General features: G+C 44.5%; 1 protein-coding gene across 2 annotated transcripts; it reads right to left on the bottom strand.

Annotated features, from left to right (window-relative positions):
- Positions 1 to 15: 15 nt before the first annotated feature.
- Positions 16 to 13,800, bottom strand: KCTD13 (potassium channel tetramerization domain containing 13). Of its 2 annotated transcripts, none has more exons than XM_069570012.1 (6): positions 13,342 to 13,800; positions 11,798 to 11,967; positions 3,613 to 3,702; positions 3,471 to 3,523; positions 2,586 to 2,786; positions 16 to 796 (listed from the first exon to the last, which is right to left on the bottom strand). In XM_069570012.1, exons 1-6 carry the CDS (start codon positions 13,583 to 13,585, stop codon positions 757 to 759), a joined length of 798 nt encoding a protein of 265 aa, XP_069426113.1. In that variant the 5' UTR covers positions 13,586 to 13,800; the 3' UTR covers positions 16 to 756. The 2 variants fall into 2 exon arrangements, with proteins under 2 accessions (XP_069426113.1, XP_069426112.1); XM_069570011.1 differs by having other exon boundaries at positions 2,591 to 2,786.
- Between the last annotated feature and the right edge of the window lie 5,286 nt (positions 13,801 to 19,086).

The raw sequence follows: 19,086 nt of genomic DNA, 5'->3' as shown, positions 1-19,086 counted from the left end.
CACCAGACCCTCAACTCGGCTTTATTCCAATCATTTAATAGAAAATTAAAATAATAAATAATATGAAACAAATTGGGAAGATGCTGAGCTGGTGCAGGCCCAGGTCAGCCTAGTATTAAGGAAGTAGGGAGAGTGGTGGGGAGGAGGAGGGAGCAAACAAGCCTGCGCAATGGTGAGGAGGTGGCTCAGAACGCGGTGGGTGTTATTACGGGCTGGCTTGACACTTTGGCGTGTTAAGATGTACTAAAAAAAGAGAAAGGGAATTCTAAATCCTTCTAAACCGGCTGGTGAGGGGAGAGGGCAGGACAAGGATGGGGATGAAGGATGGAACGTAGGCCTTCTGAAGGCCTCTGAGGGGAGGGGCTGGAATGTACCGTGTGGTTAGCAATGAGGTGGGAATAGATGGAAAAGGGCCAAAGTGAACTGTACCATGTGATGAAGGGACGGAAGGGAGACCCACGACTTGGCCAGCAAAGCCGGGGCAAAGATCTGGGAAGGGGAGGAGGAAAAGAGAGAGGGACTTGGGTCCCAGTGGCTAGAGGAAAATTCAGGGCAAAATTCAGTCCTTGAAGACAATCTGTTGGCCGTGAGGACGCTCATCGTGGGTGATGTGGCGCCGGACGTGGATCCTGCGGACACGGTGCTCTCGGTTCTCCTCCTCCTCCCCTCGGCTGGCCCCACCACCTCCAGCTGCACCCCCTGTGGCCTCCAGGAGGGCTGGGTCTGGGCCTCGGGGAGTCTCGTAGATCAGGATGTTCAGGGTCTCCTCAAAGATCCGGGCTTCTGGGAATTCCACCTGCAAAGGCCAGCAACCCCCAGCTCCCTCCTTCTGGCCCGACTATACAGCCATCCCCTCCCCCAGGCTGCTCTTGCATTGGCAGGCCTCCTAGCCTGTGCAGTCGCCTAGCCTCCACAGTCACAGGTTCCTCGAGCCTGGACTGTCCTCTTTGCAATGTCTTTACTCAGCAAAGTCATGCTTATGCTGTGAAGTCCAGCTCTGAAGTCAGGCAGAGTTATCTGCTTTGTCCTTTGTTGCTAGGTCTCTTGTTTTTTTTTTTTTCATTTGACAAATATTTACTGAGTGACTGCACAGTACCAGGCATTATTCGAGGCACTGGGGAATACAGCTGTGAATAAAACAGGCAAACTTCCTGTCCGCAGGAAGTTTACATTCTAGGATGAGGACCCAGACATACATGTAATAAGATATAAAATGTCAGATGATGATAAATGCTTTGGAAAAGTTATAGCAGGAAAAGGGGAGGAATGTTACCACTTTAAAGACAGAGCTCAGAGAAGGCCTCACTGAGGTGACATTTGACCAACAGCCAAAGGAAGGGAGGGAAGGAACCAGACAGAGAACTAGCGATCACTCTGAGAAGAGAACAGCAAGTGTAAGAATTCTGGGGCAGGAGTGTGCTTAGTGTATCTTTAGATCAGCAGCAAGGCCAAGCAATGAGGCAGAGTGAAGAAGAGTAGAAAGGGATGAAGAGGTAGTTAAGGGTTCCCTTTGTGTGACTTGGAGATATATAAACAACAAAACTTTAACGAGCTGCATTCTCATTACTGGTTTATCTTCCTGTCTTCCCAACTACAGAGGAAGCTACTTGGAAACTGGGTTATTCATTCATTCATGCATTCAATAAATGTTTCCTAGCTTCTGTAGTGTGATAAAAGCCTGGCTAGTGCTAGAGAGAGAGGGGAAAAAAAGATATAGCTCTGTTCTCAAGAAGCTAACCCCTTGCTGTTGAAGTAAACACCCTCCACAGTCCCATCCCCAGCAGACTACAATCAACGCTGTCTTTAGCTGCGAGGTGGGTAGGACCAACTTTTCTGGCGTGGTTGTCTTGAAAATTCTTGGGCTAAGTTGTCCCAAAGAAAGTGATGCTTGGCTTAGATCTTAAAGATTAAGCACAAGTTCACAAGCAGACAGGAATGAGGAAATATAATCCTAAGAGGGAATGGTGTGTGCAAAGGCCGTGAGGTGTGAAATAGCACTGGGTGCTTAGAGACTTCCAAGATCTTGTCAAGGTCAGAGGGACCAGGGTGATAAGATCTTCAGGGACAGATGTCATCACAGAGGGCTTGTTTTTCACTCAGCATCTCATTTACCTTGGTTTCAAGCCTCTTGCAATGCTTAGAAAGTCTCTGATGATGGTTGCCATGGAAATAACTCAAGGCCTACAATCTCAGTGTGTTCCAAATACTTGAAGTTTTAAGAACCTACTCTGGGTCATTAGATTCTTCTGAAAGTCTAATGACAGGTATGGTCCTTCTATACAGAAAAATGCACACACAAAACCCCAAACCACATATTCTTTCAAGATAGCCTTGAAACTCAACTGGCCTACATTAAGAATCCCATTCTAATCCAACACCCTCCTTTCACAGATAGAAAAGCAAAGACCCACAGAAAGTTAAGATGACTAACCCAAGGTTACAGAAATATGACCCCCAAAACTTGAAACTCCAGCTCCTGACTCCTACTGTTGGAATTCCCAGGCCTGACTGGATGGGTTGCCTCTGTCCGGGGTGCTGATCCTGCCCACCGCCACAGCCCTCCCTGACCAGGCCCCGAATCCCACCTGACCTTGGTCTGCTTCTTCTCCGTGGCATAGACAATGGAGGTGCAGCACACCTCGGCGATTTTGCGGCCCTGCCCGTAGAAAGACCAGCAGCAGATCTCGTCCCCCAGAACATCCTTGAGGAAAAGCAGCCGCCCGTGGAAGCGCAGGGCCAGTTTGTCAAACAGCTCGATGTTCTTAAGTAGGTTGTCATCTGAAGTGCTGAGGACCAGGGGGGCCAAGAGGCCTCAGCACGACGGGCTTCCTTCCCTCTGTTCTGCAACCCACCCCCCTTACCTCAGCTTTAGGGGCCCTGAGACCCAGCACTCTGGTCCTGCCTAGGAGGCTGGTGCCCAGCAGGCCTTGGAAAGGAAGCAGCATTTGTTCAGCAAGTTCCAGCACAGCAGAGGGATCTGCCCGTGCAGGTTCCGGAGGCAAGCGGCCTCACCAGACATTCTCGCTCCACCCCCTTTTAACTGAGTGACACTGAGCAAATTACTTCACCTCTTGCTCCCTCAAAGGCCTCATCTGTAAAATGGAGATCACAACAATAACTACTTCCAACGACTGTGAGGTTCCTGTGAGTAAATGTATGTAAAGTGCTTACAGCCATGCCTCTTACAAAGCAAGCACTTAGGAAATGCTACTCATTATCATCTAATCCTCACTGGGACCCTAGTTCACTGATAAAACTGAAGCTCAAAAAAACCCCACAACCAACCCAAAACCTGAAGCTCACAAGTGAAAATGACCTCTCCAAAGTCCCCAGGGGATAAGTGGCAAAGCTGGAATTTGCATCCAGGCAGGATTCTTTCCATACCCTCTGTGTGGCCATAACCCTCCCCGTGGGTTATGCTGGAGCCCAGGGTTCCACCCACTGCACTTCCCCACCTCCGAGGGGGTCACCTGGTGTAGGAGTACTTGTTGTTACTGCGGTTGTGCAGGAGCTTCACCACGGGCTGTTGGGGAAAAGAGGGTGGAGAAGGGTGGGGGTCAGGCTGCCGGGACAGGCGCCCAGCCTCCACCCTACAGGGCTCAGGGGCCTCACCTTGGAGGTGCTGGCCAGGAGCTGCTGCTCCTCCCGGGGAGATGTCACCGTGGGGATGAGGCACAGCGGGGACACGTTCTCCCTTTTTTGCTGGAGAAGAAGCGGAAGGTGATTAACAGCACAACCAAAGGCCACTTGCTCCCCTAAGAGCCTTCCAACACTGCTTGTTGCTTCTGGGGAAAAAATCCAGACTCCTCAGGGTCCACGTGTGAGCCCTCTGACCTCGGCTCTGCCACTCTCCCCTGCCTGCCGGGCTGAGCCCCGCTTGCTCCTTTCTGCATCCAGCTTGTGCCCCCTTTGCTGCTGCCACTTCCAGCAACGGCCAGCACGCAGTTGTCTGCGTGGCTGGCCCCTTCATGCCATTCAGGTATCAACGCGACTAGTGCCCCTAGGAGGGTACCAGTCCTCCTCCCTGGGCTCCCTGGCTAATTAGCCCCTTCTACTTCTTCCTTTTCACACTCTCCATTCACTTTCTTCATGGCACTCAGGTCCTCACATTTTCTCATTTTTTGGTATATTTGCTCATAGTCTCTGTCTAGAGAATAAATACCTAGTACACAGTATATGGTCAATAAATATCTGTTGAATGAATGAACTGGGCTGGGTGGGAGGTTGGAGGGAGAATTAGAGCCAGACACAGAGGTTTCTTTTCTCTTCTCTGCCTTTGAGAATCTTCACGCCAAAACCCTTCTCACCTCCCCCAACCTAAAAACTAGGTGTGTGATTCTAATACAAATTCCAGAATTTTTTTTTTTTAGAAACACCTAAGACTTCTACTAAAATTAACATGGAAGAACAATTCTACTATTACTTAGGTGAATTTTTAAAAAGAGTCAAGAAAGAGGAGATTGACCCTCCCAGATATTAAAATATCTTACAAAGCCACAATAATGAAAACAGTGTAGGTCTTGTGTGGAAACAAACAAAAACAATGAAATACAATAGAGAACTTGGAAACAGACTGATATATATATATATATATATAAAATGAAAACTGACATTTACAGACAGAACATCACAAATCAGTGAGGGCAAGTGTATATTAGTTATTGCTGTGTAACATTGCTCCAAAACCAAACAGCTTAAAACAACAACAAATACTTATTATCCATTTCTGTGGGTCAGGAATTCAGGAATGGCTTAGCTGAATGCTTTTGGCATGGGGTCTCTCATGAGGTTACAGTCAAGTCAGCTGGGGTTGCAGTAATCTGAGGCTGTCTTCATCTGGAGGATTTGTTTTTCACAAAGCTTATTCATATGGCTGGCAAGTTCCTGCTGGCTACTGGCAGGAAATATTTGATCCCTGTCATTTGGACCTCTGTGATGGGTTACTTGAGTGTCCTCACAATATGGCTGCTGGCTTCTCCAGAGCAAATAATCCAAAAGAGAGCAAAGTAGAGGCCGTTTTTTTTTTTTAATATTTATTTATCTGGCTGCATTGGTCTTAGTTGCAGCACGTGGGATCCTTCATTCTGGCACACAGGCTCAGGAGCTGTGATACTCAGGTTCAGTAGCTGCCCTGCAGCATGTGGGATTTTAGTTCCCTGACCAGGGATTGAAACTGTGTTCCCTGCAATCCAAGGCGGATTCTTAACCACTGGGTCACCAGAGAAGTCCCCTCACAGTCTTTTATGATATAGTTTTGTTAGCTCTATTCAATGTGGAAGGGAACAACACACGGGAATGAATGCTAGGGAATAAGAATCACTGAGGATTGCCTTGGAGGATGACTCCACAATCCATCTTTTGGCCCCTATAGATTCAAATCCCTCCCATATGCAAAACATACTCACCACCTCTTCCTAAGATTGCCCCAAAGTCCCATTCCATTACAGTGCTGATGCGCAGAAGTCGGTGATTCTTCTTTATGGCTCTTGGCTCTGACCTGAATCATCCTTCCTTTTCCATGAAAGATAGTCCATGCTTGCAGCTCCATAGTTAATTTTTTTTAACTTTTTCTTGTATATTGGAGTATAGGCAATTAATAATGTTGTGATCATTTCAGTGCAGCTCTATAGTTTCTTTAGCCTGCTTTTTGCCCATACAACTTTTGGAAGCCCAAAGGTTTCTTTTCCTCTTGTATTATCTCTGTCCCTTTAAGTCTAAGCTGGCAGTGTTTCTGCCAATATAATTCCCTTAAAAACTTAATGGATGTCTTATGACTCATTGGAAAAGACCCTGATGCTGGGAAAGACTGAAGGCAGGAGGAGAAGGGGACAACAGAAGATGAGATAACCAGATGGCATCACCAACTCGATGGACATGAGTTTGAGCAAGCTCCTGGAGTTGGTGATGGACAGGGCAGCCTGGTGTGCTGCAGTCCATGGGGTCACAAAGAGTCGGGCACGACTGAGTGACTGAACTGAACTGTGAGTCCAGGGTTCAGTTCATTAGACAAAAACCACACCCACACAACTTTGTGAGATGAGCTCTTCTCTACTTTGAGCTTATGCTGAGACTGCTGCCTGACAATAGCTTTAAGCTTCTTAGAAGAGCTATCATTTGAATGAATGATTCTGAGGCATCTTCTTGGATATTCTGAGGTCTTTCAACAAAGAATTTTACAATCGCATCCTCAGCTTCATCTTTCAGTTCAGTTCAGTTCAGTTCAGTCGCTCAGTCATGTCCGACCCTTTGCAACCCCATGAATCGCAGCACACCAGGCCTCCCTGTCCATCACCAACTCCCAGAGTTCGCTCAAACTTAAATTCATCAAGTCGGTGATGCCATCCAGCCATCTCATCCTCTGTCATCCCCTTCTCCTCCTGCCCCCAATCCCTCCCAGCATCAGAGTCTTTTCCAATGAGTCAACTCTTCGAATGAGGTGGCCAAAGTACTGGAGTTTCAGCTTTAGCATCATTCCTTCCAAAGAAATCCCAGGGCTGATCTCCTTCAGAATGCACTGGTTGGATCTCCTTGCAGTCCAAGGGACTCTCAAGAGTCTTTTCCAACACCACAGTTCAAAAGCATCAATTCTTCGGCGCTCAGCTTTCTTCACAGTCCAACTCTCACATCCATACATGACTACTGGAAAAACCATAGCCTTGACTAGACGGACCTTTGTTGGCAAAGTAATGTCTCTGCTTTTGAATATGCTATCTAGGTTGGTGATAACTTTTCTTCCAAGGAGAAAGCGTCTTTTAATTTCATGGCTGCAATCACCATCTGCAAGATTTTGGAGCCCCCAAAAATAAAGTCTGACACTGTTTCCCCATCTATTTCCAATGAAGTGATGGCTTCATCTTTAGACCATATCATATTGAGAATGCCCTGTACTTTTTCTTTGCCAGGAAGCCATTTGTTAATTTTAACATCAGTTGTTATTTGAAAGGCTGGGAATGTTCAAGCACTACTCCCCACCCCCCGTGCCAAATTACTGGCTCCTTTGTGTTCAATTTCCTTCTGCTTACCCTCTCTTCTTTTGTTTTAGTATAAGCAATAAGAAACCTGTGGCACCTAACATTCTGTCTGGAAATTTCTTTGCTAGAGCACCCAGTTCATTAGGTATGTTTTCTACTTTCTATTAATACATTACCATCAGAGACAGTGTTGCTACTTCTGCCACTACGTAACAAGGATCCCCTTTCCACCACTTTCCAGGAAACACATTCCACACTGCAGCCTCCTCAAAGGTCATCAGACTTTTATGAATACTCTAAAGCTTTTTAGGCTTTTCTTAATAGTTTTCTCAAAGTCCTTCCAATTTCTGCCCACTCTGCAGTTCTAAAGCCACTCCCACATTTTGTTTTGGCAGAATTACATTCCAGATACCACAATCTGCTATCTGTTACTAGGTAATAAATTAGTACAAACTTAGCAGCTTAAAACAATAAACATTTATTATCTCACAGTTTCTGTGGGTTGGGTACTTGAGCTCAGCTTAGTTAGGTGGTCCTGGCCCAGGGTCTCTCGTAAAGTTTGAGTCCACTGTTGACCAGGGTTGTAGTTATCTAAAAACTTGAATGGGCTCAGAGGATCCAATTCTGGGATAGTTCACCCATTTGGCTGAGAGTTCGTGCTGGCCATGAGCAGGAGGCTTCAATTCCTCACCAAGTGGATGTCTGCCTAGGGCTGCTTGAATATGCTCACAAGGCATCTGGCTTCCCCACAGTGAGTGATCTGAGAGAGGCAGAAGCTGATATGTCTTTTATGACCTAGCTTTAGAAGTCACACACTATCACCTCTGCAATCTCCAACTGGTTACACAGGTCAGCCCTATCCAGTGTGGGAAGGGACTGAACAAGAACCTGAATAAAACCAATAGGCAAAAAAAATTGCTGGTGGCTCTCTCGGACACTGGCTACCACAGACTGTGTAGTAGATGGCACTGTCTGGTCCACGGAGGACAAAAGAGTTAAATCCCTTCATAATTCACATTACTACAGTGAATTCCATATACAAAAGATAAAACTACAAAGCTAATAAAGAATACAGAATAAACTTAAGATCCTACAAGGATCTTGTGGGGGAAAAAAAAAAGAGGAATTTGAATATATTAAACTCAAGAGTCTCTCCAGTTGACAATGAAAAGCATTTTATAAATAATCCCATGTAATGTTGAATGAATTATAATTATTCTACAACACTAATGAAATGATTGATTCTGGTGAGAATTAACAATTGTGTGGTTGATAGATAACTGCCATTCATAAAGTACCTGCATTACTTTCTAGTTGGCAACAAAGGAATGGAACTACAATGAAGGATCAAACCATCACCACTTGAATCTAGTGGCCAATTCTGAGCATCAGTAATGATGGGTCATACTAACAATACTATACGTCTTTATATAACACAGTATGAAATATACAACATTACTTAAAATGTTTTCTAATCAAAATTTTTCATATCAAGCCTTTCAATCTACCATCTAGTTTAGAGAAACTCAAGATAGGATGAGGGTTAACAAACCAAATCAGGCAAATCTGGAAAGTAGGTCATTGTGCAGGACAACTGGTGGTCAGTATTATGAGAAAAGAACTGCTTTGGGTTGGAAAAATAACATAATAGCCAGATGTAATGCAGGGATCTAGACTGGATTGGTTTAGATGTGAACCAGCTATGACAGACATTTCTGGAACAAATGGAGAAATTTATACATGCCCTTGATGTTAGATAAAATTTCACTGACATGGAAAGATAGCAATTATTAATGAACAAAAAAAGCAGATTACAAAGCAGTACATACACCATAATCATATTTTGACAAACACACTCACACAGGAAAAGACCTGGAAGAGTATTTGGTGCTTTTATTTTTTTTATCTGTGTTTTCTAAATTTCTACAATACTTATATATGCATTAAAAATAATAAATGGTTATGTATAATTTTTTTAAAAATCAACAATTTCTGTTCGACAACAGACATCACAGATAGATGACATTCTAAGTGAAATGACTGGCAACATAGAAAACTGACTAGAAATTATTACCTGAAACAGACTTTCTCAACTGGGGTTCCTTACTGAATATCAAAACCCAGCAAATAATCTGAGTAACTATTTTCTCAACTCTTCTGAAAATGTCAGATAAACAGTACCATTCTATATGCACAGGAGAAGTTAATTTATTATGTAAAGTATATGCCCTAGAATAATAGGGCTTAATTCTCTCTAGGAACTAAACTATGTAAGAATCTCCAGCAAAGCAACAAGAAAAAGGAAATTCAATAGAAAATTTGGTAAAGAATAAGACTTGGCAACTCACAGAAGGGGAAACCAAAAACGCTAGTGTGAATATATGAAAAGATGCTTAATCTACTTAGTAATCAGAAGCATGCATATCAAAATTAGATCACTCTATACCAATCAGATGGACAAAATTAGAATGCTGGGTGATGCCATGAGCTGTTGAAGATATGCAGAAATGGGATTCCTTATGCACTGCTCATCAACAATATAATGTGCTACAGCCATTCGGGAGAGTACTTGCTGAAATTCATCTGTATGTGTCCTGTGGCCCAGCAATTCCAATCCCAGCTATAATCATGCGAAACATTGGTCCGGGACCCACGAGGGCACAGGTACAAAGATGCTCATTGTGGCATCGTCTGTGGGGGCAGGAAGCAGGAGGCAATCGAGGTCTCCAACCTCAGAGGAATGTATAAACAAAATATTACGAATGCACATCAGATTCCTGTGCAGCAGTTAGAAGCAAAGAACTAAATGTATGTACAGCAGCATGAACGGAACTTGGAAAAAGTGCTGAATTCAGAAACAGAACACACAATCCATAGCTCAAAGCCATTTACGGAAATTTTAAATGCTTATGTATACAAAGCAACACTTTATAGGTTTTCAAGGGTACAAACATAATCCAAGCAAACATATTGAAACGTTAGAACTGGAGGGGTACTTATGAGGACAAGGGAAGTGGGCAGGGGATCGGTAATGAAGGGAAAATGAAAAGTGAAAAGATCTGCAGAGACTAAAGATATTTAAGTGCACACTGAGAAGTATGATGAACTCAATACTCTGAACCTGAATCTTAAAAACAAAACCCCAAACCTCCAAACACACACACATATTCTAGCTGAGTGGGCTGGGGATGGAACAGCCTTGAGAAAACTTTGAAAGAAGGCAGCTGGAGTACAGAAGAAAAAGTACTGTACTTGGGAGTCAGATAAACTGGGGTTGACTTGGAGCTCTGTTGCTTAAACAGTTCTTTGACCCTGGATATATCCCCAGGTTCCCTCATGTTTCCTTTTGTCAAACAAATGTACAAGGAGGTAACAGACCCTAACCACGGTGGATATACGAGATAACATTAGATACATGTAAAGCTACCAAACAGGAATGCACTTCCAAAGTCATCTAGTTTAATGTTTTTTCAACTGCAAATGGTAACCCATAATGGCCATGAAATAAATTTAATGGGTCGCAAATAGCATTAGAAAGAAAGAAAACATATCAGAGTGTATTTCACTAAAAGTATCATTTTATAGAACTCTTACTTCAGTTACTTAAGTAAGTGAAAGTCACTCAGTCATGTCCGACTCTTTGCGACCCCATGGACTATATAGTCCATGGGATTCTCCAGGCCAGAATGCTTGAGTGGGTAGCCTTTCCCTTCTCCAGGGGATCTTCCCAACCCAGGGATTGAACCCAGGTCTCCTGCATTGCAGGTGGATTCTTTGCCAGCTGAGCCACCTGGGAGGCCCTTGGTTATATAAAGATATAAAAACGCATTTTTCTCTATGAGATGCAGTCAAAAAACTTGAAAAACAAACACAGCTATTGCCCAAAGGAATTTTATATTTTTGGATTTCAAGGACTAATAAGTATTCCCCAAGACAACAAAAAGTTGTTCATAGTTGCCACTTTTTCATATATAAAGGGCATCAAAAAAGAAACTCTTATAAGCTACTAGTATTATATCATAAAAGAAAGGACACTTTTAACACTGTAAAAATAGAACAGAATAAAAGGTTCTGTGAAACTCACTACATCGCACATATTTTTCTCATTTCCTTATCTTCTGGAACATGAGAACAGAATGCCAGAGGTAGGAATTGACTCACTCAAGGTCACTCAGTCAGCAGCAGGGGAGGTGACATTAACCCATATCTCCTGGCTGTCCTTTCCAACCTCTTTTCCTCAGAATTCTAAGAGATCCCCAGAAGAGAAGCCCAGCAGATGGGGCTCTGGAACTGCCAACCCTGTTTTATCAGGAGGGGCTGCTTCTACAGTATTTCATTGCTAGAAAAAAAAGTTACTTAAAGCCATGGAAGCGATGGAATGCTGCCTCCCAGGTTAGGACCAGATCATGGAGGTCATTATATTACAATTTAGATTTAGAATTTTTTTTTTTAACTTAGTGAGACAAGGGCATTACTTGGGATTGCTGAGCAAAGGAGAGAATAAATTGGGATTGTGTTTAAGGATCATTATTGCGGTGGCAGTGTAACAGTTCGACTGGCTGGGTAGAAACAGCAAGATGCAGAGAAAAGAAGTCATTCAAACAACGCAGCAGTCTTGGCATGAGGTGGTGGTGGGATAGCAGAAATGCAGAGGACCCCCGAAACTGCTGGGGTCACAGCCAGTCAGAGTCAGGCCAGAGGCAACATTCCAGTCACTGCGCCATATTTCCTTTTGTTTTTCTTTAATAACAGCTAACTGCTTGGGCAGCTCTCCCAGGGACATGGGAATCAGGGTGGGACTCAGGAGGTGGGGAAGGGATGCTCACCTGCAGTGCCAGCTGGCAGTCCTCAATCAGTCCCTGCACCAGGTAGTAGCGGGCTTCGCCCAGCAGCTCCCCCAGTTCTCTGGTGCTCTCAGGCAGTGGCACAGACCCGTCCCGCAGGTAGTTGAGGATTGTACCAAAATGGCGGCCACTCCGGTCAATCAGCACCCAACCTGGTGGGGTGGGGAGAGGCAGGAGAAAAGGATGGCTTTGCTGACGGCCACAGAACTACTATATTTATGAAAAAAGGATTCCAAAGCCACAAATCTGAATACCAATCTGTCTCAGGCCTCTGCCATATCCAAGAAAATCCCTTTAAAACATCTCCAGTGAGTTCTCCCATGGGCCTTTTATTTATTTATTTTTAAAACACATCCAGCCACAGAGAATTAATTCCCTCCCAAGTCTGGTCTACACTGTGAAGGTTTTCATCATGAGAAAGTACCTACAGATAACCTTATCAATAAACTCCTAACTTCTTGTGCTAACTCTGACCACCCTATTAAGAATGTCTACCGCACCCACCAGTTCACTACTTCATAAATTTCATAGAACTTATTACTATCTGAAATCACATGCTTTGCTCTCATTTTTTGCATTTTTGCATTTGTTTATTGTCCCCCTACCTGCCCCGCCCCCCACACACAGAGAAAAAAAGCAAAACTCTGGAAAACGTATCTTACCAGATTTGTTTACCAAACTATTTCTAACACTAACTGGCATTTTATAAATACTTATTCAATAAAAAAAAATTATTCACCTTCAGGCATATGAAGGCTGAGCGATACCTCCCCAATTTTTATTTGCCGGCTTTCATAATTCTTAACCCCTTCTGAATCACCTCCCCCTCCCCCCATCAAACTTTAAAGTTCCACTTGGGCATATGGGGGACGGAGCTGAATGCAACACTTCCAGAGGGTAAGGTTCACCTGGTGAGGAGAACTGTCCACTCTCCATTCTGGCGTCCCTGGCAAAGCAAAAGCAGCCCCCTCCTTCTACAGTCTGTATAGATAGATTCCTAGAGTGTACAGGGACCTGCGTTAGAGGAACAGAGACAGACAAAATCCTCTAACACTCCGGGATGGTTGTTGGCAGCGCTGAGGAAGAGAGCGGAACAAAAGGCTCGGCAAGTGGAAGAAACTGATGAAAATTGCCTGGAAGGATGCTGTTGCCAGCATGGCGGGTTCCCAAGTCTTTTGAGCTGAGGGGTGAAGGGTGGGAGTGTCGGTGGGACGCAGTAATGAACATTCTCAGCTGACATGTTTAATCACTTACCACTGCGCCCGGCAGAGTAGCTGGAAGGGCGGGGGACGGCGGGTGGTCCATGAATGTTGGTTACTACTGCTGGGGGTAAGGACCGGGGGAGGAGGGAGATAATGAATGAGAAAGGGGAGATGAAATGGGATGTGGGCGCCGGAGGAGGTGAGAACTAGCTAATTGGACGGTAGGAGTAAAGGGGCATGAGAAGACTGGGCGACGACAGACTAGGGGAAAGGGAGGCGGGATCTGGAGGGATGCAGGAGAGTAAGCAAGGGCAGCCCGCGTACCTCCGGCGTCAGTGAGCACCTCCGCGCGGCCGCTGAACATGGCCTTGAGCCTGGTGTCCTGTCCGGTGAGGGTGCGCAGCGTGGTGTAGTGCAACGAGCCGCCCACGTTCAGCTTCACGTACTTGCTATTCGTGGTTAGTGGCTTGAGACCGTAGGCGGCGGAGCCAGGCTCGAGACCCGAGGGCTTAGCGACCTCCAGGGACGGCGCCTCGGCCCCTGCCGGGCCCGAGGCCTCGGCGGACATGCCTGGTGGTGGCGGCGGGCAGCGACCCTAGGTTCTCTTCGCGCTCCCTGGCTGTTCCAGAGACCGAGACCTGAGCCCTCGGACCGGGCCACTGGCCCGCACGCCCCTACGCCGCCGCTACTCGGCAACACTGGCCTTCTGTCCCATCGCGCCGGTACCTCCCGGAAGCCGGGCGAGCACCTGCGCAGGCGCGTCAAGGCCCCGCCCCCGACTTCGCGTGGTCTGGAGTGCGGAGCATGCGTAGTAGCCTTGGGCCGTTGGGTTAGGCTGTGGCTGAGTCGGGTGCCACGCAACGTGCTCTTTGGTCGCCACTTTGGGGTCACGAAGTAAGAGGCTCTTGGCCACCTGCCTGTTGAGGAAAGCGTCGTCCCTGCCGCGTGTTTCTGCTCTCAGAGCGCTTCGTGGGCATAAAGGGAACACTGGCCCAGAGAGGCAGGGGATTGGAAACAGTTCGCCGCCTCCCAGCCCCGCGCATTTGACAAGAGAAGAGCTTCGAGCAAAGCGCCATAGAAGCTCTTAAAGGAGATAGAGGGGGTGGCCTCACAGAGGAGGTGGCAGTACTGCTAGAGCAGGCAGGGTGTGAGGAGGTAAGTCGTCATGGAGGGCTTCTCTGAGGAGGTGATACTGAGCTGAAACTCAGAAGAAGCGGCCATGAGCAGGTGTGAGGGGGGACAGTTCCAGAAAGAGCCACAGGCAAATACAGAGACCCTCAGGAGTGAACTCCCTGGACATAGTTGAGAAGCAGAAAAGGTCAGGGGTGGCTGGAGCAAAGGTCTTAGAATCCCAGCCGATGTCATAAGACTCCCAACCCCTGAGGGAAAAAAGTAAGCTGGAAACATGTTGATAAAGCGTGGTGAGAAGTGTTTTTGTGGGACCCCATCTGTGTTCAGCTGATGGGCTGACACCTCAGAGATTTAGCAGTCTACCTGAATGTCTAGCTGGGGGCCCGCTGGAGGGAAATTGAGAAAGTTGAATAGTTCCTGCCCTTCCACCAGTTCACTGGGTGATCCTAGGCAAGTCACTTTTCTCTAGGCTTATTTGGTTCCTTTTCTGCTTAATGAGGGGTGCAAATTTAAATGCCAGGGAACAGGTAGGAATGTAAAGGAGTGGAGTGGACCAGTTACAAGGTACTAGGGAGTCCTGGGGCTGGTGGCGACCTGCAAAGTCCATGCTTTACGAAAGGACTGCCAATTCTGATTTTTCAAATGTAGCTGATGAAAAAGAGAAAAAGGTATGTCTGGGAGCTAGTTTACACTCTTCCTTCAGAAACCTCAATATTGCTAGGAAGGGGCTTGGCCCCATTAACTAGGCTATGGTGTTGCCCTGTTGAGCATAAACAATTTTACAGAACACCAACGTCAGACAAAGCCAGTCTCTTATGAGTTGAAAAACCATTCCATGATCATATCTGAACCCAAAACATTGCTCAGACCACAAAAATGATCAAACATAACCCTCTTCTCCACAGCTTGAGTGACTGCTATTCCTTCATTGAGTACAGTTTTAGCCCTGATCCATTTCTCCTAATTTCTAAATAAGAATGACTAAGATGAGACTTCCCAGTGGCTAAGATTCCATGCTCCAAATGCAGGAGGCCTGGGTGCAATCCCTAGTCAGGGAGCTAGATCCCACATGCTACAACAAAGAGTTTGTATGCGACAACTAAAGATTCTGCATGCTGCAGCTAAGACCTGGTGTGGCCAAATAAATATTTTTAAAAATGAAAAAAACGATTAAGACAACCAAAAAGAACTATCCCCACTTCCTGACACCATCCAGCCTAGAATATATAGGAATTAAGTTTGCACTGTCAAAGTAAAGTTACTCAGTCGTGTCCGACTCTTTGCGACCCCGTGGACTGCAGCCTCCCAGGCTCCTCTGTCTATGGGATTTTCCAGGCAAGAGTACTGCAGTGGGTTGCCATTTCCTTCTCCAGAGGATCTTCCCAACTCAGGGATTGAACCCAGGTCTCCTGCATTGCAGGCGGATGCTTTACCCTCTAAGCCACCAGGGAAGCCCCAAACCTAGAATGAAGTGAAGTCACTCAGTCATGTCCATCTCTTTGCGACCCCATGGACACCAGGCTCCTCCGTCCATGGGACTTTCTAGTTTCTAGGCAAGAGTACTGGAGTGGGTTGCCGTTTGTAAACCTTCCCTTTTCTTAATCCCTCCAAGAAAATCATCTAACATAAGTTCCTATCCCGAAATACCATGTGAGTGAAAGTTGCTCAGTTGTGTCCAACTCTTTGTGACCCCATGGACTGTAGCCTGCCAGGCTCCTCTGTCCATGGAATTCTCCACGCAAGAATACTGGAGTGGGTAGCCATTCCCTTCTCCAGGGGATCTTCCTGACCCAGGAATCGAACCCAGGTCTCCCACATTGCAGGCAGATTCTATATGGTCTGAGCTACCAGGGAAGCCCAATCCTGTAATAAACCATTTTTATTATGCACTTGCTGAGATGCCCAGCATGGGTTCCCCATGATATGCAGGCTTCCTTGTTCAACTACAGGGGTGTTCCTGGTGGTCTTTGCCTGGAGGGCATTGTCAGAAATGGAGGTTCCATGGTGATTCCGTCCTTGACTATAGTAATAATGTGCACATCTGAGACCGGGTGTCTCTAACTGTTTGAGGTGCCATCTTGCCCATGGCTGGGAGGTAAGTTCTTGATATACTGAGCTCTGATGTTTTGTTGAGACCCTTGAGCCTGGGAATTATTTTGTTTGTTTTCCTTGGAATAAGATCCTCTTCAGGGACTTCCTTGGTGGTCCAAGTGGTTAGGATTCTGCACTGCCAATGCAGGCGGTACAGGTTCTATCCATGGTCAGGGAACTATGATTCCACATGCCACAACTAAGACCTGGTGCCGCCAAGAAAAGAGATCCTCTTCAGTTTTTGGGTTATCCAATTTTATTTTTCCTTGGGGAATTTATTTTCTGACTTTCTGCATCTGTCTGCTCCAAAGGTCCCTTCATTGGATATTGTTTGTCAGAGGAAAAGTATATAGGAACAAGATGGGTATGCAGCCCTGGGTGTCTAAGAATATTACAAAGACTTTCTTGCACAGTATCTGGTGGCTGAACACCATTTGTCCCTCTAAGAAGTTGGGCATGCCAACCACTTGGGGGTCAGTTAGCATGCTGGAGTGTCATTTGTTATCCAAATTAACCAGACAAATCACTTCATCAACTGAGGCCCAATAAGTTGGTCCTACAGCCAGCCCAGGGGACTGTGGCTTTTAGACCCTCAAACAAGGGTGCTTTGAATAAACTTTGCCTCAGGTCTCCGTTCCAAACCTTTGTAAGGAGTTCTGCCTCAGTTCTGTGTGTGTCCGTGAGAACCACTTTGTTTCACTTCTTCTGCCCAGAATCAGGTCATTTGCTCTGGCTTCTGATCAATGACGATTGGTCTTTGGCCAAGTTCTGGAGATACAAGTTTGCACAGCACTGTTTTATGAACTCTTGTCTCAAGTAAAACTGGGCCAAATTCCTGATTCCTTTATGTTTTCTTACAGTTACATTAGCTTGTATCCTTATCTTTCTGACATAATTTCATTAGGGACCATTTAGAATTGCAGTGGCCATTTTGGGGAACTTGGGACAAGATTCTTCATTTGAAAGGTACAAAAAGAAAGGTAGAAGGAAAAGAGAAGGACCCTCATGAGGGGATTGTTCTGTTAGTCAGAAAGAGATTGTTTTGTTTAACATAGGTGATATTTCATTTCTGTACTTTGGAGATTAATAAATACTGATTTTTAAATTATATAGCTCTATTGTCAAGTGCCTAAGATACGTTTTAAAGTTAGGAGGAATGTGACTCCTTTTGTGTGTATGTATTAATATATATCAAAATCTGGGGGGTAGGGGAGGGGATTTGCATTTAAAGCTTCTGTTTTGGACTTAAACTATTTTATCTTTTCCTGCAGAGGGAATACAGATTAGCTTTTTTTTTTTTTGGTAATAGTTTCATTTACTATTACCATAGTAATAGTTTCATGTTTGTCTGAAGTAGCTTTCTCTCATTTTTTCCTGTCCATTTTTCTTTCTTGGAAAAGTTTAAAGCTTAATCAAAACAACATTTTGTTGAGTGTGCACAATTCAGTTAAGTACAGTTGGCCTTCAAACAATATGGGTTTGAACTCCAAATATATTGGAAAAATTGGAGGGGAAATTTGTAAAAATTTGAAAAAATATGTAGCCTAAAAATATCAAAAAATTAAGAAAAGGTATATTATGAATGCATAAAATATAAATAGATGCTAGTGTGTTTTGTCATTTGTTAACCATAAAATATACACAGATCTATTATAAAAAGTGAAAATTTATCAAAACTTGTATACACAAACATTTATAGACTCTTCATGACACTATCGATTACACAAGGTTACCAGAAGGTGATCATATTGCTGCTTCTTCATTATCAATATATGAATCACTTTATCTGTAAATAAACATGAATTTCTTTTTCACACTATTTTTTTTCCATGCATAGCATGGCATGAAGGATCTTAAGTTTCCTGACCAGGAAACTATGCCCCCTGTGGTGGAAGCGTGGAGCCCTAACCTCTAGACGGCTAGAGAATTCCCTATCTTTTCATTCTTGATGTTCAGTGTTGGTAGTATTCAGGCTTCCCAGGTGGTGCTAGTGGTAAAGAACTTGCCTGCCAATGTGTGAGACCCAGGTTTGATCCCTGGGTGGGTCAGGAAGATCCCCTGGAGAAGGAAATGGCTATCCACTCCTGTATTCTTGCATGGAAAATCCCAGGGCCAGAGGAGCCTGGTGGGCTACACTCTGTGGGGTTCCAAAGAGCCTGACACGACTGAGTGACTGATACACACAATGTTATATTAGTAGTACATTTACTAACTACAATGCTTTGTGAAACATAAAACAGTATTGACGTAGATACTGACAGATGATTCATCATGTTAACATATGGTATCATTATCGACAAATATTAAGTGTATTTTCTCTTTCTTAATAGCATTTTCTCTAGCTTACTTTATTGTAAGTATATAATACATATAAAAAGTATGTTTTAATCAACTATTTATATAATCAGTAAGGCTTTTAGTAGCTAAGTTTGAGGAGGGAGTCAGTTTGCCCTAGAGGGTGGGGTTTTGAGGAGTGTTATTTTCTTAAGTTCCCTAACTCCCACATTGTTCAAGGGTCAACAGTAATCAAAAATGTCTGAAAGGACTGCTAAACTATATATGTTTCCTTTGTGAGCACTGAAAAGTAATACTTATATAATAGGTTTTGTATAGTTACAGATAAGATACAAATGGGCTGAATTCCAAAATAAAAGGAGCTTTTAGCATGATCCAGTGTTTTTAACATTTTAATTTGCTATGTAAAAATAATGCCAGCACAATATTTTGGTTTATACAAGGGTTAGTTTTCTCATGATTTTATATTTTATAAGTAAATTATCTTAAGTTTTCATATATGATTTCTTTTGAAATTTTAAAAAATACTCACCATGCTGTCCATTATATCAC

The sequence above is a fragment of the Ovis canadensis genome, chromosome 24, assembly GCF_042477335.2.
Source record: "Ovis canadensis isolate MfBH-ARS-UI-01 breed Bighorn chromosome 24, ARS-UI_OviCan_v2, whole genome shotgun sequence".
NCBI classification, from domain to species: domain Eukaryota; kingdom Metazoa; phylum Chordata; class Mammalia; order Artiodactyla; family Bovidae; genus Ovis; species Ovis canadensis.
The sequence above is the reverse complement of the archived record's forward strand: the minus strand, read 5'-3'. Positions and strand labels throughout refer to the sequence as shown.